We start from the raw sequence: 26,099 nt of genomic DNA, 5'->3' as shown, positions 1-26,099 counted from the left end.
CACAGAGCTGCTAAACTCCTAACAACCCCTTAGCTGCTACTCAGGACCACAGCATGAGGCATTAGCCCAGCTTGGAAAGACATCATTGCTTCCAACTAGCATGTCTGAGGCTTCAAAGTTGTGAACAGGTAATAGAACTGCAGCAACAAACAATAAAAAGATGAATGAAATGGAAGGCAGCCACTGGAAAAGAGATCCATCCATTATCCCGGCCTGAAGGGTAATAGGTAAACAAGGCACTGGTGCACTGGCTGGCACCGAGCTCGCCGGCACGGGAATAATAAACAGCACAATTATAACTCCTGTGCTTGGAGGTTTCAAAGAGAGGGAGAAAAATAGGTGGAAAAACAACGGCATTAATTTAACCACCTACAGACAGTACATTTGTGTTGCTGTGGGGGAAGCAGGATGTCCCTGCCAGGGCTGCCCGTGAGCCCCAAGCCAGGGACACAAGCAAAGGCCCTCCAGCTTCACACCCAGATGTGATGCTGCACGCAGCTGAGCCCCCAGCCCAGATCCTGGCAGCACCCACGTGGACAATGGATGGGTGGAGATGTTTTCCAAAGCAGCCCTGGAAGGGATAGCACTGAGCTGCCAGCTCACCCCACTGCCACCACGCTGGTTTATTAAGGGCTGAGAAACATCGAGGGGAAGAAGAGACAGATTTAAAGTTAACTTGCCAAACTCCCCATCACTGTGATGACAATTCCCCCCATCAGCTCAGTGACCTGACAGCACGAACGGAGCTGTGTGGAGGCAGAGCCTACTGAAAGCAGCTGGGGCAGTGCCCATCCCTCCCTGCAGCACCCCCAGCACCTCGGGCTGTGCTCAGCACCACCTCCAACCTGCCCCTTTCCTTCCCCAAGGCTGGAAAGAAGCAGCAGCCCTGTTTCATAAGTGGGAATGGGGAGAAGAGCATCCTCCAAGCAGTGAGTTGCAGGGGGAAGGGTGATTCCAATTTGCAGGAAGGTGCTCGGCACAGCACAGCAGCCCTGGATCCTCCAAAGCCATCCTCCCTGGGTGTGGAGAAGGGAAACCACTTGGTGCTTAGCAGGGAGGGAGCATCAACATGAATGCTCTCCCTGCCTCCAGCCACGAAACCATTCTGGCTCCTCACGTGCCCTCAACACCTCGGAACTCTCTGGACTCACTGCTTCTCTGCTGGGAGGAATCAAACTGGAGCTGTGTGGCTGTTCCTGTGTCCTGGGGCTTTGCCAAGCTGGAGCAAGAGCCAGGATGAGAGGCAGAGCTGGAGGTAGGGATGGGAAGGGACTCTGGTAAGGGCAGACAGCTTCTCCCAGGGAATGCTCTGCCATGCATTGCCCTGACATCCCGTTTGCCATGCAGCAATAATCCAGCAAGTAAAGCTGGCTCCACGGGCAGTATTTTGGGATTTCTCCATATTAATGGCATAAAAGCAACAGTCTGAAACTGCAAACAGCTTTTAAACAAAAATATCTATTCCCTCATGGCAAAGAGACGGCACAAAACCAGATAAAGAACGAACAAACAATCCATTTGGAAAATAATTCCTCAGTGATTTGGGAACAGCACAGAGTTCAGGCTCTGCCCCACCGTGAGGCAACAGGGGGAAAATCACTCTAATCTAGTCTTTAGTGAGCTGCATCCATTGCTGAGCCTCCTAGCTAGACCAGGAGGTGTGACTGGAATACATCAGCTCCAATCCCATCTACTTACTAACCCCACAGAGCATTTTGTCAACGGGAAGAACCTTTTCTAAAGAAAGGAGAGGGGTGCCCAGAAGAAGACAGCTCTAAATGTGCTTTTGGCTCAGCAGTGGAAGGACCAAGGGAGGCTTCTGGTGAGTGATGGAAGATCCCTCTTCAGTCCCCTCCCAAAGTGCCCACGAGGGACTTGCAATAAGGCAGCAGCAGCAGCGATGCCATGGCACGCTCCTCTGAGCAGGAACCTTGATGCTGCCATGTCCAACAGAGCAGTCGAGCACCCCAACCTCCACAGAAATAATCAGTGGTTATTAAGCCACCTCAGCACAGAAGAAGCTGCCCACAGAGCTCCAAACTCCTGATGGCTGGAGCAGAGCTGCAGGGATGCTGTGGTGCTCACATCCTGCTGGGCTGTGGCTTCACTGTCACTGATGGATGGGGAAAAGGGACCTTGGCACCAGCACGAGGGCCACGTGAGCAGGGAGAGGCTCCAGGCAACAGAACAAGGTGTTCCATCAGTGCTGGGGAGTATGCGGAGCACGTATGGAGCACACAGCAGGAACCAGTCTGGCTGCTGCCCAGCCCTGCTGGGGTACACTGGTCTGAGCAGCCAATATCTGCTTCATCCCCTGGGTGTTACCATCTCCTCAGCCACACAACTGAAGTCCTTGGATAAAAGCCTGGGCCCATTGGATAAAATGACTCTACTAAAGGGGAAAACCAAAATCTGAAGCAGCACTGACCAGGACCATGCGTTGGTCTGAGGTCTGGGACCTCCCAGGCTGTGCAGCTGTGCTGCATCTTCACATCCATTTGTGCTCTGCATCCTGAAGGTACCCCCTGCACATCCCCAGCCTTTCCAGCTGGTCAGATACAGTAAAGCCATCACTGCTACACCGGCTACATCCCAGTGATGTGCTGAGCACGGCCAGGAGGGTGCCAAGAGGATGGACCAGGCTCTACTCAGTGGTGCCCAGCAATGGGACAAGAGGCAACAGGCAGAAACTGATGTCCAGCAAGTTCCATCTGAACGTGAGGAAGAACTTCTTCACTGTCCAGTGACCAAGCACTGGAACAGATTGCCCAGAGCGGGTGTGGAGTCTCCCTCACTGGATTATTCAAGAACTGACTGGATGCAATCCTGTGCCATGTGCTCCAATCGGACCAGATGACTCAGAGCGGTTCCTTCCAACCTGGCCCATTCTGCAGCCACCAGAAGGGCAGAAACTCTAATTAATCAGTGCTGCAGCCCCTTAGGTGGCAAAGGCACCTCCCTGACCCCCAGGAGATGGAAATTCTGCAGTAACTGAGAAGTGTTGCCCAGGCCAGGGTGTGCGAGGCAGCTTTTCCCAGCACAAAGGTTCCCTCCCAGCCCCACACTGACATGCCTGGCAGATTGAGAATATCCTATTTATTAAAGACGCTGAAGATGCGGCGACATGGGAAGCAGACGCCATTCAAAAGATTGTCACATCTGCATAGCTAAAGGATCCCAGCAGTTATAAATCCCTCTAAAATACTCAGCCCCTTGTTCTGATAGCAGGTTCTTGCTCCTGCTTCACAGAAACAGGCTTTTAATCCCTAGTATTAGGCAGCTTCCTGCTATGTTTCAAATGCACCAAATTAAGGGCTTCTCTAACAGCTGGTGTCTTAATGCTCAGAGAGGTTCTTGAATATCTATGAAAATCAGAGGAAAATTACATCTTTTAGTTAATAATTTCTTCTCCATTAACCTCCTTCTCTTCCCTTGTTAAGAGATGATGTAACGGTGCTTCCACACCGTAACCCGCTGACATCCCTGGTAGCCTGGCCACGCAGGGAGCTGAGCCCTTCTCATCACTGCCTGGTGCTTTTGGAGCCAACAGCCTACACTCAGATGGGAAAAGGGCAGCTGTGCTGACCTTCCAGGCTGCTGGAGGCATTTTTGGAGCAAGATGTGCTGCCTCCCTCCAGGCTCCGAGCTCTGCGGAGCCACTTCATCGCACGCTACAGCCTGCACCATGTGGGCAGTTTTGCAGGTTGCTCTTGTTTCAGACCTTTCTCCTGCCCCTCACAGCTGTTACACCTGGGACTAAAGAGACTGAAATCCCTGTTTGTGACAGCAGGGTGTGCGAAGAACTTGGCTGTCACTGCACAGCCCCTCACTGGGAAAAGCTTCTCCGCACTGTGCACCCCAGCCAGCACGGCAGGAGCAGTGCCAGCCCTGGGAAGGAGGACTAACAGCCCTTTTTTTAAGCACAAAACCTGTCAGGCAGAGCCCCAAGGAGTGCTTTTTGGCCCCTGGAAGATGCCATCCCCACACCTCAGGTGTTTTATTCCAAGAGCAACCCCAGCAGGACCTGCTCCTGGTCCAGCTCTGGACTGCCCAAGCCTGCCATCCTGAGCATGCCCTCAGAGGGGAAGACCTGAAGAAGCCACGTGTCCCAGGATAAACCAGCCCCACTGTTTTCCAGATGTGCTTTCCAGATGGAATTTAGCCAGGGGATACATTTGCTACCTGAAAGCAACAAAGCATCCCTTAGACCCACCAGCTCATGGAAAACTTCATCTCTGCAGCCCTCGCTCTGCTCCAATGGACCCACTGACAACTGTAACATGAGGGAGAGAAGGCAAAGAGGAGTCTACTGGGAAAATTGCCTTTCTGTCCTGCCAGTTCTCCAGCAGCCTCCAGCAAAAGCTGCAGCTCTGCTGGCTCCAAGCACTCTGCTGGCTGCGGCTTTGCCAGCACCTCTGTGCTGATGGAGCCTGTAAAGCCTCTGTCACCAAGAGAGCAGAAGGCCAGAGCTCAGCTTGAGTCCACAGCCAGGGAAGCTTTGCACTCAGCTGGGCAAAAACACCTGGAAAAACTCTGTGGGCAGAAGGGATGAGGACCCACAGCTCCAGCTAAAATCAGAGGCAGCAATGAGGTCTTGGTGCCTGAACAGGAGAGAAACAGGTGCTGGGCAGGGAAGAGCTGTGCCTGGATGGGATGTGGGCTGGATCCTCTCCTGACTGTGCTTAGTGCTGCTGCTTCAAAACTCACACACCCACCCTGGCTTACACCTGATCAAAACACAGCTGCATTCAGAAGACCTGAAGAAAACTAACTAAATAACTCATTTGCCAGCCCTGAATTCAGCAAGTGCTCCTCTGTGAGCTCTGCAAGGTGAAGGCACTTACCTTCAGCTCATTTACATTATTTATCATGCTATACCCACAGCTCCTCCCAGTGCTGTAATGGGGGCACTGAGTAAAAACAGCTGGCATAGGCTGAAAACTAAAGGAAATGCTCTTTCACACTGCACACAATCAAACGACTCATTGTTGCAGGATATCACGGAGATGAAACACATCAGCGCCCAGAAAGAGATGAGGCAACGCTCCTGAGAAAGGCCCATGGAGCACAGCCAGATGTGTCTCATCTGACAAGGCACACACTGGCCCAGGAGGGTCCTGTGCTGCTGCCCGAGGGAAGGATGAGCAGGTAGGAGAGCCGTGGGTGCTTGTTGCCCTCTTGCTCCCTTCCCATCATGAGCAAATCAGAGATGCTGGCTCTGTACCACCGGACCTTGGTGCCATCTCACCTCCCTGATATTCCCAAAACAAGGAGCAGAACCAGGACATACCTGAAAGTCATCTGGAACACCTGCCCTTGGTTGACGTGCTGGCTCCTGTTGTTGTAGCCACGCAGCATCTCCCCAAAAAGGGTCTCATTGAACTTGGCATCCGACTTCAGGCACTTGGGGCCCTCGCAGATGTCAGACAGCATCAGGCACGACTTCCCATCCGGGGCCAGCTTGTACTCCTCCACACACCTGTGGGGCACCACAGGCCACGTGAGATGAGCCAGGCACAGAGCAGCCCACCCCACAAGCCTCTGCTGAGCCCAGCCAAGCACCACCAACACCCGCAGCAGTCGTTTGGACACGTGAAGGGTCACAGAGCCCAAAGCCTCTGCCCTGGCTGGGTTGGGTGACCAGTGAATGGGGGCTTGGCTCCCAACTCCCCTCGCTCCTGTAGCAGCACAGCCCATCTGCCTGCAGTGAGGTTGGGTGGGGCTTGAAGCACCCTGCTCTGGTGGAAGGGGTCCCTGCCCATGGCAGGGGGGTGGAACAAGAGGAGCTTTCGGGCCCTTGCCAACCTAAACCATTCCATGATTCCATGCTGTCCTGCCTGGAGCTGCCCCCATGCTGGAGAGCAGAGCTGAGCCCACTGCGTGTCTGCTGCTCAGGTACAAACATTCCCCAGGCCACAGCAAAGCAAAATCAAGCTCCTGCCTCTTCTTCCGCCCAGAAATACCCCCCTGAAAGGAAGCAGCTCCACCCTGGCTGCTCTTCTGCTCTTTGATCCCACTTCCAAGCCTACTCTGGGTAAGATTCACATGCTCATCTTCAACAGACAGGAAGGGAAACTGAGGCAGGCAGCTGGGATGTGATTTAACTACAGACACTGGAGACCTCGGTGACCTCGGTGGAATCTTTTGTAAACGTGCCATCCTGCCTCTCCTCCTCTTCCACCAGCCTTCTCCTCAGCTCCCACCTTACTGGGAAACCTCTGTTCCCTGCCCGCTCCTTCCTCCCCACAGCCCCAGTGCTCTGCTAACACCAACCCCATCTCCAGGCTTGCTTCCCTCTCCCCTTCCTCTACTGCATTTTACTGCAAGCAGAACTCCCACCTGTCTGTCACGCTTTTCCTTGCCTGTTCTCAAAGCACAGCTCAGCCTTGAAAAGGGATTATGAAAAAAGAAGGGAAAAAAAAAACAAAAAGGGAAACAGTTTCTGTCCTTGGGGATGCAAGGCTGAAATGCAGATTCATGTGGGTGTGGGCGGAGAGCATGGAATGGCCCAAGACTTTCTAGACCCTCCCCACAAAGGTTGCTGTGCCCACATGAATTTCCCTGCAACCCCTGCTGCAGGCACGGAGCAGAAAATGTGCTCTGTTTTGGTGACTCAGGCACTCCGTGCTGCTAAACAATAATAAAAAAATAAGGTAGTGGGGGGGGAAAAAAACAACAAACCAGCAAAAAAGGGATAAATAAAGGAGAAGCTGACACAGGCTGAGCTCCCTGGGCTGCTCTTCCCAGGGACCACCAGCAGCCAGAGCTGCATGAGGTCTTCGCTGCACCTGCAGCATCGGGACTTGATGGATGCTCCTTGGAGTTACTGCTAGGAATTCACTCCCCTGCTTGCTTGTGGGCATTTGCTTTCCAAAAAGGGCTTTTTTTCTTGTTCTTCATCCTAATCTGTCACACTGGGACACAGAGTAGGTCCCTGAGAGTGTGAGAGTGTGAACCAGCCGTGGGGCTGGGGTAGGCAATGGATGGCTGCAGCTGTGCAGCATAAAGCCAGATAATCACTGAGCTCCTTTTAGACCACACTGCAGCCAGGGAGATTTTCCTGAGAGAAAATGCTAAATTGTGTAGGATTATAAGATCCCGGCCAAAATTTAGGGATGAAACTCTATTTTTAAGAGGCGCACAGGGGAGGAAAAGAAGTAAATTTTAAAAGTAGTATTTTTTAAACAAGTCCTACACCTTCCCCTCCAACACACAATGAGCAATTTTTGGGTCCCTTCACAGTGAGTCACAGATCAAACTGTACTGTCACACAGTGGGGGAGAGGAGGAAGGTGCATCTGCTCACACTGCACCTCACACTTCCCTCAGGCAAACCAGGTGCCCCTGTTCCCTGCTGGAAGTCAGCTCCATCAACAGCCTCCTTTTTCTTGGACACCCAGCTCCAGGCTGGGTGGCACAGGAGGTGGCAGGGGTGGAGAAGGGCAGGGGCTGTTTATCTGCCCGTTGAGGAGCACTGGAGGGGACTCACCCACAGAACATGAAGATGGTGCTGGACGAGGGGTCGTGGGGCAGAGGGAGGGTCTGCTGCAGGCACAGCTGCTCACAGCCGCCGTTGAAGCCGTCGGAGCAGTCGATCCCTTTGGAGAAGTCGTAGCAACCGGTGCCGTCCTTCATGGGCCGCAGGTCCTCGGGGCACTGCAGCGACAGAGGACACATGGAAAGGTCACCTGGGCGTCCTCCCCTGCGCTGGAGCCACTGCCCAGTGGGTGCCCTCCCAGGACACATCCCATCCCAGAGCCAGTGCTGCTGAACTCGTTTTCCATCTGCAGGAGATGAGTTTGCCCTGAGTGATGGATGGGGTCACCCTGCGCCACCTCGCACAGCCCTTGGGAAAGGGGCAAGGGCCATTGGCAAGGATGTGGGCTGCTGCCAAAGCTTCCCCCCTCATCCTCCCTCTGGAAGAGGGTGAAACCCTTGAGGCAGCTTTAAAACTACATGGCAATAAAGCCTCAAGCCAGTGTGGGGCAAAGCGTGACAACCTGTAGCGTGTTTGCTACCTGTTCCTCCAAAATGCAGAAAATTCCTCTGCAACCCAGAAATAAACACCTCAACACCTGGAACCAGCCCAGAGAACCATCTCAGTGCTTGGGAATGACCCAGAAATCCATCTCAACCCATGCCAGGCAGGCCAGCAAGCATGGCCTTGGCATCATGTCCAAAAGGATCTTGATGCCTGCTTGATGCAGCCCACACGAGGCAGGTCTGGGGGCAGCCCAGGCTCATCAGTTGTCCATGGCCGAGGGAAGCATGGCTCTAATTTCTAATTCCAGTTCCCCAGCTTGTTTTCCTTGCCCCAAAAGATAAAAGCAGCAGGCAGCAAATGCCATAGATAAACTGTCACCCAGATTAAAGCACACTTCCACTTTGGTTATTTATCCCTTTTCACCAAACACACACGCACACAAACAACAACAAAAAGGTCAGGCCTTGAAAAAATAAATAAATCTTGTCTAGGAGCAGCTTACAATTAAAAATGCATTATGGAATTTTTTGAAGATGAGTTAGACTGGAGACGGCACAGGTAGTGATGAAGGCAGGTTATAAATGGCCTCTGTCGAGCAGAAGAAAGGTTATAAAACCAGTATGCTTTGTGCTTGAAAAAGAAAATCAATTTTCCATGTGAGCAAAATGCTGCACATACTAATAAAAGTCCAGGAGACCCTGGACCCCAGCTCACTGACACCGTCAGGGTCCTGATGGGAGATGGGCTGCCAAGCCTCACTCAATCTTGGCTACTTAAAAAGGAAACAGGGACAGCAGAAAGGGGCTTTAGGGAGTCCTGGCCCACACTGAGCCATCACAGAATCCTAGAATTTTTGGGTTGGAAGAGAGCTCTCAAGACCATCCAGTTCCAACCCTACTGCCATGGGCAGGGACACCTCCCACTGTCCCAGGGTGTTCCAAGTCCCACCCAGCCTGGCCTTGGACACTGCCAGGGATCCAGGGGCAGCCACAGCTTCTCTGGGCACCCTGTGCCAGGGCCTGCCCACCCTCACAGGGAAGAATTTCTTCCAGATATATAATCTAAACCTCCCTTCCTTCAGTTTAAAACCATCACACTGCTGTAAGGTTTGTCCCCATCTTTCTCTCCACCTCCTAGAAACCCCATGACTCTTCCCTACAGCAGCAGCATCAAAACTGCTTCTGCCCTGTCTGCAGCAGCTGGGATGTGCTGATCTCTGTGCCAGTTGTCCCTCAGATCCCTCACTGCCTCCCATGCCCTCAGCTCTGAAGCTTGCAAACCTCAGCACCATCCTCGGGGACACCTGTTAAGGTGAGAAGGGAAGGCACAAGGCTTTTCCATCCAAAGGATCTTGGCAGCAAAGGGCTCTGGAATAGGATGCTGTCCATCTTTGCAGAGCAGGCAGGGTCCCAGAGACACAGCTCTGGAATTAGCAGCAGGAAGCAGCAGAAGACATGGGAGCAGGAGGCTTTCCAGGTGCATGTACAGAATAATGAAGGAGGAGAGGACACTGAGAACAATCTGTGCTTTCACCGCCCCGGAGCTGCCTGGGAAACAGCACCAGGATGAGAGTGGCTGTGAATCTGCAGATACAGCTCTTATCTCCCGTGGTCTCCTCCCTGTCTGCCAGCCCCACTGTAAGAGCAGAGCTGTGCAAATTGGCAGAGAGGATCTCCCTGGAGGACACGGGGAGGGCTGGCTGCAAACAGGATCTCTGCTTCGTGGCACCACATCTGCCTCTCTGCTGCTCTCCCCACATCCACGGCGATAGGGTAGCCCAGGGCTCTGCTCAGGTTCCCTCCAGAGATCCTGAGGGATCTTCCAGGGTGCTGAAGGCAACTGGATGGGACAGTAAGGCAGCAGGAGCTGCGGGACCACAGCCAGAGGATCAGTCACAGCTCTTCTGCGCTGTCACTTGGAATTCTTGCCTTGGCACAGATCCATGAGCTGAGCTCAGCACCTTCCCCAGCCCACAGAGGAAGAAGACGGTCCTCTCTCCGTGACTGGGTTAGTGGGTCACCAAAGCCCTCCCTCCCTTCGTCCTACTCTGCTTGAGGCCACCCTTGGGATATTCCTCCAGTTTTGGCTCTTAACCACCACGAAACGTGTTTCCTTTCAGTTCATAATTATGCATCCTAATACTCATTAATTACAGCAGGCAAGTAGCTCAGCACAGCATTTGCAAAGGAAAGCACTCCTGTCTCTCCACATCCATCCCTGCTCGGAGCAGAGCCGCCTCTCCAGTCAGCTGCTGCGCTGCAGCACGGAGCTCTCCAGGGACAGAAAGCTTTGGGATCCAGCGTGGAAACACGGGCTGTGTCCCTGCTCAGGAGAGCCAGGGGAATCAGCAAACTTGGCAATTAGTACTGGCCAGGCAACACCAGCCTCTGCATGGAGGGTTTTGCAGGGATGAATAGGTGGATGAAGGAATTACTAAGCACAATAAATCACAGAATGGTTTGGGTTGGAGGAGACCTTAAAAAATCAGCTCAATTCCCCTGCTGTGGGCAGGGATCCTCCCACTGTCCCAGGTTGCTCCAAGCCCTGTCCAACCTGGCCTTGGACACTTCCTGGGGAATCCACAGCTTCCCTGGGCTTATAAATCTTTGTAAGACACCTCCCTGCCCCGGAGCAGAGGATTTCCCACCAGGATGTCCCACCAGTAGATCAGAGTTTTCAGGGAGAAAACTGAAGTCCATTTGGGTACAACTAGGTTCTTGCCCACAGGAGTCAGAAATGACCATGGAAAAAGCCAGTTTGTGCTAATCCTGACTCCTGATGGGTCAGTTTGGGCTTCTGGATGGGCTTGGAAAGCCAGCCCTCACCCTGTGCTCACTGGGCTTTTATAAAGGAGCAGATCTGTTCTTGCTGACATTGATTTGCCTGGCTCGGGCAGCAGAGAACCAATAATTATGGTGAGTTTTAATCAATGCCCCATCAATTTAGGTGCAGTTCAATTTGCAATCTGCCTTGGCAGTGACACAGGACGGGGGGCTCTGTTGGAAAATGATTACAAAATCAATAAGCAACTCGCTCAATAACTCTGTCTGGGTGAGCACCCTGGTGTCCCACCCTGGTGGGAGGAAAGCTGGTGAGACGTGGTGCCCCAGCAGGCCCTGGTCAAACACCTCTGCACACCCCTCATGCACACACAGCACGGATTTATTTAGCCATGGGAGCAAAGGGATCCCCACACTGTTCCCCAGCAATTCAAAAGACAAAGCTATTTGTGGTTTACCACGTTAGACTCGCGTCACATGCGTTCCCTTCCAATTCCCAGCCCATCTTTTATCCATGGATCTGACCAGGAAATATAGCTCAGAGCTTGGGAAAAGGGTCTGGTGCTTAATCCATGCTATGGAGAGGAAAAGGAGATGGAGGGGGAGACTCCAGCTCACAGTGTGCTCAAAATCCAAGGAGAAGCTGTTACCATACAAATATAATTCCATGGTCTTGCAAATCCACTCCATCTATGCAGAAGTGAACTGATTTCTCCGTGCCGACAGACAACCCTGAAAATCGCCCTTGGCACTGGATAAGAAAACTTTCTTGCCTTGTCACGTGTTAGCACTGATAACACAGGTCCTGGAGGCTAAACACGACCCTCAGCTCCCATGCTCCGACCCTGCTGCTGCCAAGGGGTCTGAGGAGAAGGAACCACCAGCAGCTCCACATGGTTTGGCTGACAGCACAGTTGGACACCAGCCCATCCCCTCCCATCCCAGAGCACCCAGGTCCTTATTCCTGTGCTTGCAGTCAGCAAATGAATTTTGAGTACACATGGGGAACGGATGTGCTGAATAGGAAGTGCTATTTTTATCTGTTGTTTTGCGAAATAGGCTTTTTTCCCCTTTTAAATGACGTCTCCAAGGTGACACGGAGTGGCAGATTTGGCAGGGCCTGGTGCCACATGCACACTGCCACCCCTGGGGATACACCAGGTCCAGCCTCACTGATACACAGGGGCTGTGGTTTGGGACAAAATGGGACGCCTGTGCCTGCTGCTGTCACCCCAGCACAGCGTGTGGCACCAGGTGGCCTCCTGCCACCAGGGCTGGGCACAGCTCCTCTGCCCACCAGCACCCCCATCCCCAGCAAATGCCATGGGGGGAGGATCATCTTCAGGGGCAAAGAACACAAGCACACAACAGAAGCTGTGCGAGATTGTGCCTTAGGAAAATAAATACCTGGACAAGTCCCTGCTCTTGTAAGGTAAAAAAGGGGCCTTTGCTCACTTTCTCGTTTGCAAAGCTCATTAGCAGCGAGATGGGCGAGGGGTCACTGGAAGGCAAATCATTACTGACACGAATCCCCCAGACAGGAGCACACCCGCTCTCCTCCATCTGAGCTGCCTGCCAGAGCTGCTCAGCTCAGCTCTTCTCTTCCATTATTAAGTTTAAAAAACCAGAATACTTAATAAAGTGTTTCTGTAGAGAGTAAACTGCTCTTTTTGTTATTCCACTCTGTTTTCTCAACAACAGCAGCCTTCTAGTCAGACACTTCTGTGTCAGGTGCTGGCAGTGATGCTCTGGGTACAGATGAGTCTGAATCCCCTCAGCTCTGAAAACCACAGAGGGAAGTTGCCACCAGTGCTCCCAGTGCTGCTCCAGGTACCGTTCCCATGTCTGGATGCCTCCAGAGGCGAGACCCAGGACCCCAAGCTGCATCCCCAGCACTGCTGGCCCAAGGCAGCACAATCAGCTGGTGGCTCAGCGCCACAGAGCATCGAGAATCATTTCCAAAGGTCCTAATGACCCCCCTTTGTGCCGAGGCATCCTCGCTCCTCACCGAGGAACCTCCTCAGCGTGAGACAAAAACATTAATCCGAGGCACTGCTGAGGTACAAGCAAGCGCCAGCATTTTAATGAGCTCCTGTCTATGCACTGGCATGTATTTATTTGCTTGTTGGAGCTCAGAAATGATACAAATGCAGTAAACCCCTCTGTGTCCATATATATATATATATATATTTGGACAATTCTAGCTTATTCTGCCTTCATTTTCTTGACCCAGAAGGCCCCCGGTGAGCAAAGCTCCTCAGCAGCAGCAGGACAGAGCCTGGCTGCACGCAGCCCAGTCTCTGTGAGATTTATCCCTCTTCTCCCAGTATTTTGATAAAACAGGACCAAAATGCTGGTTGCTAAAGGGCTCCCCAGAGCCACCTCTGCTTCGCCTCCTCAGGGCAGGGATGTCCTCACCAACCCCAGCTGTGGCAGAGCCCTTCCTGACACCCCACTGCGGGGGACACTCTTCCCAGAGGGGAACATTACAACTGCTTTCTGAAATAACACTCATTATCTTCCCACTCTTTCCCCCCTCCCTCCTTTTCCCCTGCTTCCTTTTCCCTTTAAAGATCATCAATCACTATTTTAGCCTTAGAAAATCAAACCCATCTGTCTTGCAGGCTCCTGAGAACATGCTGCTTGTGCTTCTCAGCCTGGTCCCTCTGGGATGGGGGATCCATGGAGGAGATGGAAGCTCCAGGAGATGAGGCAGCCTCTCCTCACCTCTGGCCACCACTCCAGTGAACCCTCTCAGGCAAGCCACTCTGTGTACGTCTGCATCTCAACTCCAAGAGGGCAGGATTTGTTTCAAGCAGCTGGTGGGATGCCTTGCACATAGAAAGAAGTGTTCAAAGCTCCTGGAGGAAGGAAATCTGCTTCCCTTCCAGAAGTCACCAACAGCCTATTTTGGGGCATGCTGGCATCTCCTGCCTGGCGGGGCATTTTCAGTCACAGCAGAAGCTGGCACCTCCAAAAACCTTCAGGAAAACAGAAAATCAACACCTGCCCCACCTGACTCACCCTCCAGGTGAGTCACCCTCCAGCCACATCACTACACACCAAATCCTATATCCCACTCCAGTCCCAAAGCCCCAGGCCAGCTGTGACCACAACACACGAAGCATCCCAGCCTGGTGAGGAGCAGAGGGGCACCGGCCAAGCCCTCAAAGAACGCTGCTGAAAAAGCCAATACTGGAGAAAACAGGGCTTTTATCACCCAAACCACTCCTTCCCTGTGCAGGCAGAGACCTCCAGCTCACCTCAGTGCTTCCTGAACTATCTCACCTGCTTTTAAACCAGCTGCCTCTTGCCCACGAGGTGCAAACCCCCTCTGAAAGCAAAGGCAGGTGGGTGGTTTGCTCCCACCCACCACCAACACTGACCCCAACAGCCTTTGCCACCCTTTCCTCCTCTCTCGTCCTCAAATCCCATTTTCAACACAGGTATTTACCTGGATTAATGGGTTAAAATCCAAAACCACAGGCTTCTTGGAGGGGGGCTTGCTGTTGAGCTCAGGGGGCTTCTGCTTCCAACCACAATGTGCAAAAGGAGTCAGCTCCTGCTCCAGGGAGCCAGCGAGACTTTAAAGGGATTAGGAGAGACTGGTTTCCTCATCTCCCTCCCTGGTGTGTGCATCTCTCCCATAATTAGCTAGGTGCCTCTCAAGGCAGGGATGGGTAAGTTTTTATTTTTCAATGAACAATTGTCTGTCAGAAAAATGCAGATTTGATGAAGCTTAAGTGCTTTGTGGGATTCCATCAATTACATCTCAAAACTCATTGGGAAATTAGGAGAGCATTTAATTTTGACAAGGTTGAAATGTTTTGGTTTCCACCACCTAATTTTGTTTTTATTTCAGGCTGTACACTGGGATAAAGCAATGTAAAACAAAGCTCCAGATGACAGCGGTGGAATTAAACATTTCCCTCCCCTTTACAGAAAGGAAATGTTTTGAACCAAAGTATTTTGGAATTTTCACATATGCGAGGCGTTTCTGCACAGCATTTTGGTTGGGGCTGAAACTCCCAAACACCCCATTTCCCCTCAGGAAAATAAGTTCTCAGCATCACCCACATAATTTCAAAGCATCTCCCCATGGTCACCTCTGGGTGACTTGTGCTGGAAGGAGGAGACCAAAGCAGTAGCCACTGCCCTGCTCCTTCATTTCTAATCCCATTTCTCCCCGAAACGGTTACACTCCTAAATTAAGCCATTTCTCTGCAGCAGTGAGGAACAGCCCATCCTTCTGAGTGGGAGAGAGCAAGGGAAGGATTAGCCCCAGACAAGCTGTGCTAAGGCTTATATGCCTGTGTGGACCATGCCAAATTTCTCCTCCTTCTGTGTCTGAAGGGGCTGCGACCAACACCACACCAGTGTCACCGCGGGCCACAGCTTCATTAAGTGACTCTCTGGTGGATGCTCTCTCTCCTGCATCCTGCTGAGCCAGGAAAAGTCTCTCCTTCCTGACGGGCTGACCCTGCTGTAGCAGGGAGGAACAGCTCAGATCATCCTTGTAGGCAAACTGCACTCTTTTCTTGCTCAGACTAGAAGGAAATCTCTGCCAGAGACCTGAGCCTGTGAGAGGGGAGCCAGTGAGGATCAGCAGGGTTTCGCGTCTGTGCAGAACAGCAGCACCCAGTGCCCAGGCTGGGCAAGGCCCTCCCAGCTCTTGCCAACACCTCTCCCAAGATGGGATGGCTCCTGGAGCACAGACACGCTTTAGCCCTTCCACATCCACCTGCAACATCCTTGGCCCCTGTAACACTCTAATGTGCCTTAAAGAACTAACTGCCCATCACCTGCAGGCACACAGACATCACAGAGCCATCAGACCACACCACCTGCCCCCCCTTGCTGCAGGCAGGCCTCTCACACCTTAAACAAACAAGGGGCTAATTCTGATAATTCTTGCCCCAAGACCCCGAGCTGCCTTCCTCACCCACAGTGAGGCAGCTCATGCCCTTCTGCTTCTCCAGGTGGTCCTCACAGCGAGGAGATCCTGTCCTGGGAGGCACCACGGGGCTCAGACACCTTCACTGCACACCTGTACTGCTGCTGCCTCCTCCCACAGCGATGCCAAGGATGCCCAACATGCACTGGAAGAGAACAGAGCATCTCCTTGCCCAGCTCATGTGCTAAGACCAAAGCTCCCATTCCTTTGGGAAAACAACCTCACCCCTCTTATTTCCCTGGGGCTGCAATCCTGCCTTTCTAGGCTCGAAAATGCACATGGAAGCCACCCCCCTTCTCCTCAGGTGGGTGAGAAGACTGGCAACAGTGAGCGAAGCCAATCTGAGAGACAGCTGGGGAAACCTGAATTTAAGCCATGATGCAGGTGTTTCCTTCAGTCTCTCAGGACCAATTCACAGGTTTTCATCTCAAATTATAAATCACCAACACATGAGGGTTAAGCATCTTCCCTCCTTCAGCATTGTCCCTCCAGGCTGGGCAGCTACCACTGTGCCAGAACCAAAGATCAGTGATCTTTCCTTTACAGGCTGTAGTCTGAATTATTCCTCCAGCACACTTTCTCCTGGTTTGCTGTGATCCCTGCAAGAAGGTACAAAACACACACTGGACTCAACGTGCAGAGTCACTGGATTCAGAGAAATTCACTGGGATTTTGTTTTCTTGGGAAATTCCCACAGCTTGACCAGATCCATCATCTGTTCAAGGGTGCAACAAGAAAAAGCAGCATGGAAGCAGGTGTTCTAGAGCTTGGGGGCTGTTTGGTTATGCTAGGCCTCAAAAACAAGGCTCCAGTTAGCAATGTCAAGGTCTTGGCAAGGCTGCAGCTGATAGTTCTTAACATTACCTGAATAAAAAGAGGCCTCCGATAAGAAAAGAACTGCAGAAACCCTTTATGCACTCATGCCATCTACTGGGTACACATAAAACAAACAGAAAGCCATGAGATGAGGGGGAAAAAGGGATCCCAGGGGAAGTGGGGGATGGCAGGTGGGGAACTGCCACCCCTGTGGGTGGGGACTCTGCTTTAGGATCTCCAGGAGATGCCTAAAAAGCAGGATTTTAACTGAGACAGGCAACGCCCTCTTTTCTCTCCAACATCAGCCCAAGGAGACTCAGCCAGACACCAGCACCAGCTGCAAGCAATCCACCCTCGACTTTTTAACAGAGACCTTTTAAGGCCAAACAATTAGGAAATGGCAGAGCCCACACCGCTAAAAACCCGGAGATAAACGCATCCCAGTCCTCACAGAATTACTGGAAGCCGTATTAAGGGCACGAAGGAACTGGTAACAGATGATGATTATATATAAAAGGAATAAGAAATCTTTGAGATTTGTGTTGCTCCCTGGTTGAGCCGCTCGGCTCCAGCTCTGTGGTGTATTAATTGCTTACAAGGCTGCATGTATATTTTATGCTCAGTACCTGCCTGGAACATTTGTTGGATTTAGCCTTGATTGATGAACCACTGATTATATACTTCTGTGGTCCTCAGCAAATTAATAAACTGTTGACTGGTAGAGATTAACAACATGTCATGATTTGTGAATCTGTGTCCAGAGTAAAGCTGGAGCAAACCTAGTGCTAAAATTAGTAGGCAAATGCTCCCTGAACTCTATAAAAAGGGGATAGCTTAATTAAATTACATCCCGATATTGCCCATAGCACTTACCAAATTGGCAAATTGAGTTCACAGCAGTTCAGCTTCAAAACTAACTGACATCCCTGAAAATTTGCAGCACACGACCCCATCCCTGCTTGCACTGGAAGCCCAGCTCACACCCAGCAGGCTCCAGGAGCAGGAGTGGGATGAGAAGGGGCAGCACAAGGACGGGCGAAGAAAGTACCAGAATGTCTCAAACCGGGGCTGTGTGAGCTCTGAGACTCCACTCCCAGCCCCTTCGATCCCACTCAGTACCATGAGCACCACCTGGGGCTGGGGGCAGTGCTGCCAGCCCACCCAATAGGCTTTTCCCTGGACAGTGGCCACAGAGAGTGGTCAGAAATGAAGGGACAGTTCATTCCACACCTCTCCTCACACCCCGCCTTTGCCAGGGACCTACAGCAGATGATGAGAATAAAACACTGCACAGGGTTGGGAGAGCAGGGAAGCAGCACTGGCTGGTGTCAGCCCAAAAGGAAGCAGGGAGACAGGGACTGAGGGTGGGACACAGTGGCTGTCCCCACACTCCCCTGGGGCAGCTCAGCTCTGCTGTCTTCAGGCTGCGACTGGAGAGCTTCATCCCAAGACTGGGAGCTGTGGAGAAGGACAGAGCAGCCTCATGCTCCTGCAGTGGGAAGAAGAAGGGGTGAAGAGCAGAGTGGGGAGAGATGGTCTCCTGTCCCCAGGGGATGCACAGCCCCAGGAGCCTGGTGTGATGTGCAGGATGGGGTTCCTGTGGTCCCCATGCGTCACCTCCCACCCATGGCTCTCGGGGAGGGGATGCACTCCAGGAGAATGCTCCTGCTGCTCCTCCCTTCTCCCCACACTGTACGTGGTCCGTTCTCTTTACACACAGCCTCAGTTGGGTATCACAGAAGTTGGGAGTATCTTCCCCAAGCGACACAGTTTTCCTTTTCTGCCTCTCCACATGCCAGCACTAGGTCTGTAATTTATTGACAATTCCTATGTTAGTATAACCTGACTTTAAAAAGAGGCATCACTTCCCAGAGGCGTGAGGTGATCAGCGCCCTGATGGCTTCTGACAGTGCCTGGGCAAGCACGTTGGCATTCAGAGCAAAGTAACACCCAAAAAAGGGAGAAAACACCCCAAAAGACTAGAAAGGCAGTTGATCCCTGGAAAGGGGTACAGAACAAAAAATGGCAATGGGAAAAGAAAGGAGGAACGGGAGAGGAGCTGCAAGGGGGAGATGGCAGCAGGCTTGCTGGTGACACATCAAGGCTGTTGTGCTAAATGGCCTTAACAAGCAACCTGAGAAGGGGATAATGAAAACGCCTCCCCCCGGGACAGCGCGGCTCCAGCCTGACCTTTCCCAGCTGCCATGTACAAACATCTTCAATAAATAAAGAGACACTTATCTCCTGTCTGCTGAGATGGGAGGGATGGGGCGAGGGGGCTCTGCGGCAGCCAGATGAGGGCTTTCAGGGGTTTAGGAGCAGTGAGTGCGTGGTTGAGGGGCTGGTGGAGTGGGTGACAGCTCTGGACCCCCTCGGGGTCATCATGGCTTCCTGGCAGGCAGGGGGCTTCAACAACAGACAAAGAGGGATGCTCCAGGTTTCCCCCACTTGTGTCCTACTGGATTCCCACAGGCTCCTCACAAAGGGAAAGGAAGACTTTGAGGTCAAGGTGAGATGGGTTAGAGCTGGGTGAGGTGCTGAGCTCTGCTGCTCCCACCTGGAAGCACAGCAAAACCCCTCTGGGCAGCAGTGGCTGGGAACACCTCTGTGGAACACTTCACAGGGGCTTGGACCAGGCTCTGAGCAACCTGCTCTAGTGGAAGGTGTCCCTGCCCATGGCAGGGGGTGAGGACAAGATGACCTTTAAGGTCCTTTCCAATCCAAACCCTTCTATGATTCTCTGATTCAGAGCCTCTGACCAAAAATAATGGTCTAGGGTCTAGAAGACCTTCTGGACTCTGCAAAACCTGGGACAAGTAGATGGTTTGGCAAGACATGAGCATGTTCAGAAACAAATCAAGACTCTGAGGGTGTCAGAGATGCCCAAAGGTAGATAGGATGGGGGGATGCTTCATCTTTCTTCTGCACTGGGAAGCACAAAGCAGGAGAAAAAGAGAGGCAGCTTTCCACCCCTGCTTCTTGCCAAGCAGGAAAATGACCACCAGCCTCAAGCATTTTTTCTTTTGCTCATCTGAGCACCTGGGCTGCTTCCCTGGAGTCCTTCAGGCATTTGTGACTTGCTGTGAAGGCCCCAGCAGTGGGGGAAGTCCACCTCCAGCACACACACCCCCTTGGCCAGAAGAAGCAGGTCACATCTCCCTCTGGCTTGTCTGCAAACCAGAGGCCAGTCCTGGGGACCCCACAGCCCCAGCACCCACCCCACAGCCCAGCACCCACCCCACAGCCCCAGCACCTACCACACAGCCCGTGGAGTCCACCTTGCGATCCGAAACACACTTGAAGTTGCGGGTGCAGCCACCGTTGTTGCGGGAGCAGTCCCGGACGGGCCCGAAGGAGGAGAGCAAGTCATTGATGGTTTCGAAGTAGGTGGACAGCATCGCTTCTTCCCTTGGAGAGAAAAGGCACCGTTAGGGCTGGCAGGGAGCTGGCAGAGCATGGGCACAGGCAGGGCAATCCACAGAGAGCTGCTCTGGCAAAATCCCTGCATCCTGATTAGCAATACCAAGCCAAAGGAAGCTTCCCAAGAAAATGAGGGCTTTGTGATTATGCTATGTAATAAATTTGCTGCATAATTCTGGCATCTTTCATAGAATCAACCAGTCATGGGGTTTCAAAGATACTATCCACCAGTTTTATGCAAACTAGGAACCAGGAGATGCTTCATTACTAGCCCGGAGCTGGGCATGAATCCAGCCCTACACTAGACAACAGCAAATCCAAAGCCATAAAACTCTTCCTGAATGTTTCACAGCTGGGCCAAGCCTCCCTGAGCATCCACACCCCGTCCATCACCATCACCCACATCCACCCCACAGACACTGCCAAAGCTGGAAAGACGCATGAAACTTGGCTTCATGCTTGCTGGGATGGGGATGTGGAGCAGATAATGCAGGGAAGGGACCCTGAGCAGATAATGCAGGGATGGGTGCAGGCACGGCTCTGCTGCTCTGCTCCAGCCCATGATGTGCACTGCCCCAGGCAGTGCTGTGCTTCAACACCCCTCTCCTAAGCAAGCAAGAAGCACGAGCACCTAGGAATACTTCCAAGGCCATGTGAAGCCTTGGGAAGCTCCCAGCCCTGCCTCTCGGAGCTGTGCACGCAGCAGATTTTGCCTGTGACAAAGCATTCAGGCACTCTGCCTTCTGCTGGGCTCCTGCAAAAGGAACACAGATGCTTGTCAAGAGCTTTAAGCATCTCCAAGATATTTTTCATCTTCAAAGCACAGTTTATATGTTAACCAATACCCACAGCCCATCCTGGGCAACAGAACCCATCACCCTCTTACTGACAGGAGAGAGACAAAGTGATCAGAGAGAGAGAAAGGTCACGGAACAAGTCACTGATAGTGACAGACATGACCTCCACAGGCTGTTTATTACATCTTCACACACAGGAGGCTGCGAATTAACCCTGACCCCTCTGGCCTCAATACCCCCGAGGCAATGCTGGGAGTCACAGCACGGTTTATTCTCCTTGAGCCTCTCCCCTGCTCGGCCATCAGTGCAATGACTCAATGCCCAGCGCTAGTGTCCCTTTTTTGGGGGACACTGATGTGGAAACAGTCTGCTTGGCAATGAAACAGCAGTGAAGGAATATTCACCAGTCCTGGAGGGCCGAGGCAGCGCTGTCTGGAAGGAGCCCTGCGTTCTCTATCAGCAGAGGGCCCCTGAGCTCACACGCCGTCACACTCACGCACACAGCCCTGCCAACACCGAGCGCTCAAGAAAACCATGAGTCAGGAATTAAAAAAGAATATAATGAAACTGGCACCAAAATGATGAGATTTTAAAAATAAATCAATTGCTGTGCTGTTTTGGGAGGTTTTTTTTAATATATTTTCCTCCCCTGAATTTGCTTTCTGCTTTCTGAGCCTTTAGGCTATATAACCAAGCTTTTCCCTGCAAACTCGAGGGCTAGAAACTCCTCAGAGACCAAACCCAAATACAGCCTTATGCAGTATTGACATCATGATTTTTTAGATTCCGGATTTCAAGGGAATCACAGGATTCCAGAAGTTGGGACTTTCAACAAGGAAAACACCATCAAAAGCTGCAAGAAATAGTAAATTGGCACACCCCCATGGGCCGGGGTGGATGAGTTATCCCAGCCCTGGGGCAGCTCCGTGTCCACCGTGGTGGACAGAGCAAATTCACGTCTGTGCTGCCCGCTCTCACCCCAATTAATGCTTCCCAATTAACTTTTCACTCTTAGGAATCAAGCTCCTGATATTCTCCCTTTCTTGGCCCACCTCCTAGATTTTCCAGCATATTAGGAGATGAATCTGCCTCTGTCCTTTCTTGGTCATGTTTCAAATATCTTTAGAGGCCGTTTTCTATTAGCACTCTGTTCCCACCAGGATCTGCAGCTCCTCTGAAATGAGGGAGTGAGAAAGGCAGGATATATTAGATCAGGGCACGTATTTCTCCTGGAGAGATGGGGGGAGGAAGGGGATATTATTTACTAACTAAAACCACTGTTTATTCATGTAGGGAAGAAGTATTTTTAAAAAGCCAAAACCAACAAACTATGACAGCTCCTCCACCACCCACCCCAAAAGCTCAGCCCCATCTGGTCCTCCCAGGGGGTTTCTCATCGTGGGTAGACAGCAAGGAGAACCATGCTCCCATCCTCCCTCCTGGCTTTTCCATTGAGCCACCAAACAACCTTCCTGCAGCTCCCACGTCCCTGGAAGGAGAAGGTGAGGAGCTGCAGCTGCTTTGGGTGCTGGAAAGGAGATCGTGGGGCTGGGTCCTTGCACAGGATTGCTCCAGAGAGACAGAATTCTGTCAGGAGACACCGGCTCATCCCACATGGCACCAGGCTGGGGCTGGCACAAGCAGCTCGTCATGCTTTAATTAAAACTTGGAAGCACAAACCGACCTCCTGCCCTCAGGATGGCTGAGGATGGGAACGGGAAACTCACTCTCCAAAGGCCTGGCATAATGGATGACCCCTGCCAAAGCCCGGGCAGGGCTGGCGAGCTGGAATGAGCCATTAAGGGTATTAAAATATTAACCTCGCTGGGAGGTTGGCAGCGGAGCCGCAGGGAAGTGTTCAGGTGTCACCTGTGAGAGGGGTGGGTGAGGGCAGGCGCAGGGAGGCTGCTCGGCTGGATCAGTTCCACCGTCGTTACCTTCGGGAGAGGAGCTTCCCTTTGACACAGAGCCCTGGCAGCGGGTGGCAGCTCATGAGAGGCGGACGTGCTGCTCGGAGCGAGCTGGGAGCAAACTTCACTTTCATCTGCCTCTGGAGGGGCTGGAGGAGCCCGGCTCGGTGCAGGCAGGTGCTGCCGAGTCCCTGGCACTGCCAGCCTCAGCGGCTCCATTTCACTTTGGGAGCGAAGAGCAGTCATTAATTACCTGCCTTCTGCGGCGACACGTGACACGGAGCAGATGACTTTCCACCCACACAGCTCTGGCAGTGACCCCTGCCTGTCCTTCCCTGCCCACTGTGTGGGGCTCCTCTTCTCAGATTCCAGAGGCAGCCCTGAGAGAACGCGGTGCTGACAAGGCAGGGGACACTTGAGGAGCGATGGAGGCATCTGGCCACCACTGCAGGGAGCCCACGGGGGACAGCCATCCCCACCACCACCCGGGTGCCAGATCAGACCAGCCCTGATGGATGAATCACTTTCCCTGCAGTAACAAGCTGCCTGCAAAAGAACAGCTCTTGTTCTCCACCTCTCTGAGTTGAATTTCAGTGACTAAGCCCCCGATCCGTTCTGACAGGGCGGGATGGAGAAGGACAGGCTCCGCAGTTGTGCCGTGCCCCGAGCACATCGAAGAGCCCAGGGAAGCTGCCGGTGGCCCTGGCGGGACCCAGCTGCCAAAACCCCAGGGAGCAGGCACGGCTCAGCACCTGGTGTACTGGGAAGACAGGGCAATCCATCACTGACCCAAAGCCAGGTCTTGTCAAAAAGGGCATTTTGGAGAGAGCAACCTAATTTCTAATGCCAGATCCTCTCCCCAAGCACATGAACATCATGAACACACACACACACACACACACACACACTTTCTTTAACTCTCCAGCTCTCCAAGGACACCTGCAGACACCCAAATGTTATAGTTCTTAATGAAACACACTCCCCTCCCTGCCAGGACCCACTGAACACACACCCAGGAGCAGTAAAACCCAATTTTCTATCAACACCTCATGCCACAAATGCCCAGAGTGGTGCAGCACAGCAGGGCTCCTCTCCTGACTCTGCTCCCATGGTGCAGACCATGGCACTCATCCTCCCACGGCCCCATCCCACTTCCCACCACCTGCACTCGCCTGGATTCCCTCAAAAACACTTTCCTCCACCCTCCCGCTTTGTTCCAGGTCCCATTAATGAAGCAGATTCACTGACAAATACCGCTGGGGGTTATTTATTCATGAAATACCAACACCATACAATTCTCAAAGCCTCCAAAGCACTCATCCCAGAATAAGCTCCAGAGCTTTGCAGTGGCTGTTCTTTCCAGCTCATCCTGAAGGGGATTAGTGGGTGTTATCCAACTCTGCTGCCCCTTTTTATTGCCTGCTAATGGTTAAAGACTTCAGTGCCTTACAAAAGTTCACCATCGCTGAGAAAAATAAAGAAAAGAATGGGAGCCGGGGACTAAGCCAGTGCCATCTGCTCCCTGAGCTGGGTTTGGAGAGGGATCAGGGTGGGAGCTTGAGGTTCCAGAGTTTCTAGAGACAGGGCCCACCAGCAGCACAGGCTGTGATGCTGTGCCACCTGCAGCTTCACCCAGAGCCACCCAGCACAGCCCAGCCAGGAGGGCTCATGCCCAGCACTTTGCACTGCTTCTACTTCCATTGAACAGGGAACTTCAGAGCTGCTGCACCTGCAAACCAGGACAGAGCAATTTACACCCAGATTCTGCACTTTTCAGCTCAGCTGCTGCTTGCCTGAGCAATTCTGAGCAGCTCTCCCATGATGCCCTGCAAAATTCATCACAGAAATGGGCATGAAGGGTGATCGACACACGGATCCCAGCCGGGGATGCACTGTAAAACTCAAAATCACATTTTTTATAATTATATGTAACCAATAAAACCCCAAGCTGCAGCTGCAAAGCCCAGATTCAGAAGCAAAGAATTGATCAGCACATGGGACTGGGACCTTGGCTGCAAGTAGAGCCCTGGGGACCCCTTGCTGCCACCACCTGTGATGCCTTAGGACCTGCAGCCTCAGCACGTGGCATTCCTGCCCTCAGCGAAGGCAGAGCCACCCCTTGCCCAGGGGAGTCCCCCCCCAGGACCCCCTGTGTGTCACAAACATTCATTTTTGCTCCCAGCTTCTGTACACTGGGGGTGATTTTCTTCTCATTTAAGACAGGCAGCCAAGGCAACAAGAGCAGAGGATGAAAAGTGCTCACTGCTGCTGGATGGCCAACTGAAGATGTTTTCCAAGTTATTTTTAGTACTTTTCGCACTTCCCACACTCACACTACAATTCCAGCTGGGTCTGCTGCACTACAGGCTCAGCTCTTCTGTGCTGAGAGCCATCCAGTTAAACACCCAAATTATAATGAACATACAATAAATGATCACCTGAGAAAAGTGGTCTCCAATTTAAATGCAACAGAATGTGTTTTTTCTGGGATTTCAAGCCTTTTAATTTTTATTCTGCCTGCAGCAAGAGACCATTCTCTCTACAGCCCTTTCCTGCATCCCTACATTTAATCATGGAGTCACAGAACAGTTTGGGTTGGAAGGAACCTTAAAATTCACCTCATTACACCCCTGCCATGCACAGGGACACCTTCCACTGTCCCAGGCTGCTCCAAGCCCCATCCAGCCTGGCCTTGGACACTTCCAGGGATCCAGGGGCAGCCACAGCTTCTCTGGGCACCCTGTGCCAGGGCCTGCCCACCCTCACAGGGAAGGATTTCTTCCAGATATCTGCTTCTCTGGAGAATGCAGCAACCATCTCCTACAGCGCTGAACCACGAGCCAAGCAAGTCCATCCACACACAGACCAAGCTGGAATGCTCTGGAAAAGTTAATCTCCATCCCCAGCACTGAAGGCACTCATGAGGTGGTGGCAACTTCTTACCTGGGGACTTCCCAGCCTGAAACTTTGGCAAGCTGAAGCTCCTGTCTTTAACCAGGTGTCCCAGCTGTGTCTGCATCAGATTTATTATTTTTTGTAGGAAAAAAGTGATCTTCTGCCCACTACACTGACAACCAGTTTTTAGCCACTGTAATAGTGCTGGAAGGTTTGAAGAAAAGCCACTATCCAGGTCCTCAACTGGGAGAAATCATCCTCACTTGAGTGACGCTGGAGAAGGCATTTCAACGGTGCTGTGCTGACATTCCACAGCTGATGAGCTGCTTGCTATAAATTTTCCGGGTACTCTCACTTCTTGTGGCAATACTATAATAAACACTTGCAGAAACGCTCTCCCAAAAACCTTGAGGTTGAAAGTGTGAAAAATTCCCCACCAAGCTTCAATAATTTGCTGGAGATTCAATAAAACCACTCCTCTGCTGGAGCGTTTTGAAGCTCACTTCTGCAAGCAGAAGGGCCAGGAATTTAATTACAGCGAAGC

The 26,099-nt window shown here is 52.2% G+C and overlaps 1 protein-coding gene across 1 annotated transcript in view; it reads right to left on the bottom strand.

Annotated features, from left to right (window-relative positions):
• Nucleotides 1-26,099, bottom strand: part of ASTN2 (astrotactin 2) — a 271,503-nt gene that overhangs the window by 130,903 nt on the left and 114,501 nt on the right. The window contains exons 11-13 of the mRNA XM_039561485.1: nt 19,791-19,941; nt 7,489-7,655; nt 5,291-5,479 (exon numbers count right to left, since the gene is read on the bottom strand). Coding sequence (XP_039417419.1) covers nt 5,291-5,479; nt 7,489-7,655; nt 19,791-19,941 — 507 coding nt within the window. The remainder of the gene's footprint in view (nt 1-5,290; nt 5,480-7,488; nt 7,656-19,790; nt 19,942-26,099) is intronic.

The sequence above is a fragment of the Corvus cornix genome, chromosome 17 (genome assembly GCF_000738735.6).
Source record: "Corvus cornix cornix isolate S_Up_H32 chromosome 17, ASM73873v5, whole genome shotgun sequence".
Taxonomy (NCBI): domain Eukaryota; kingdom Metazoa; phylum Chordata; class Aves; order Passeriformes; family Corvidae; genus Corvus; species Corvus cornix.
This window is presented reverse-complemented; position numbering and strand designations above follow the sequence as displayed.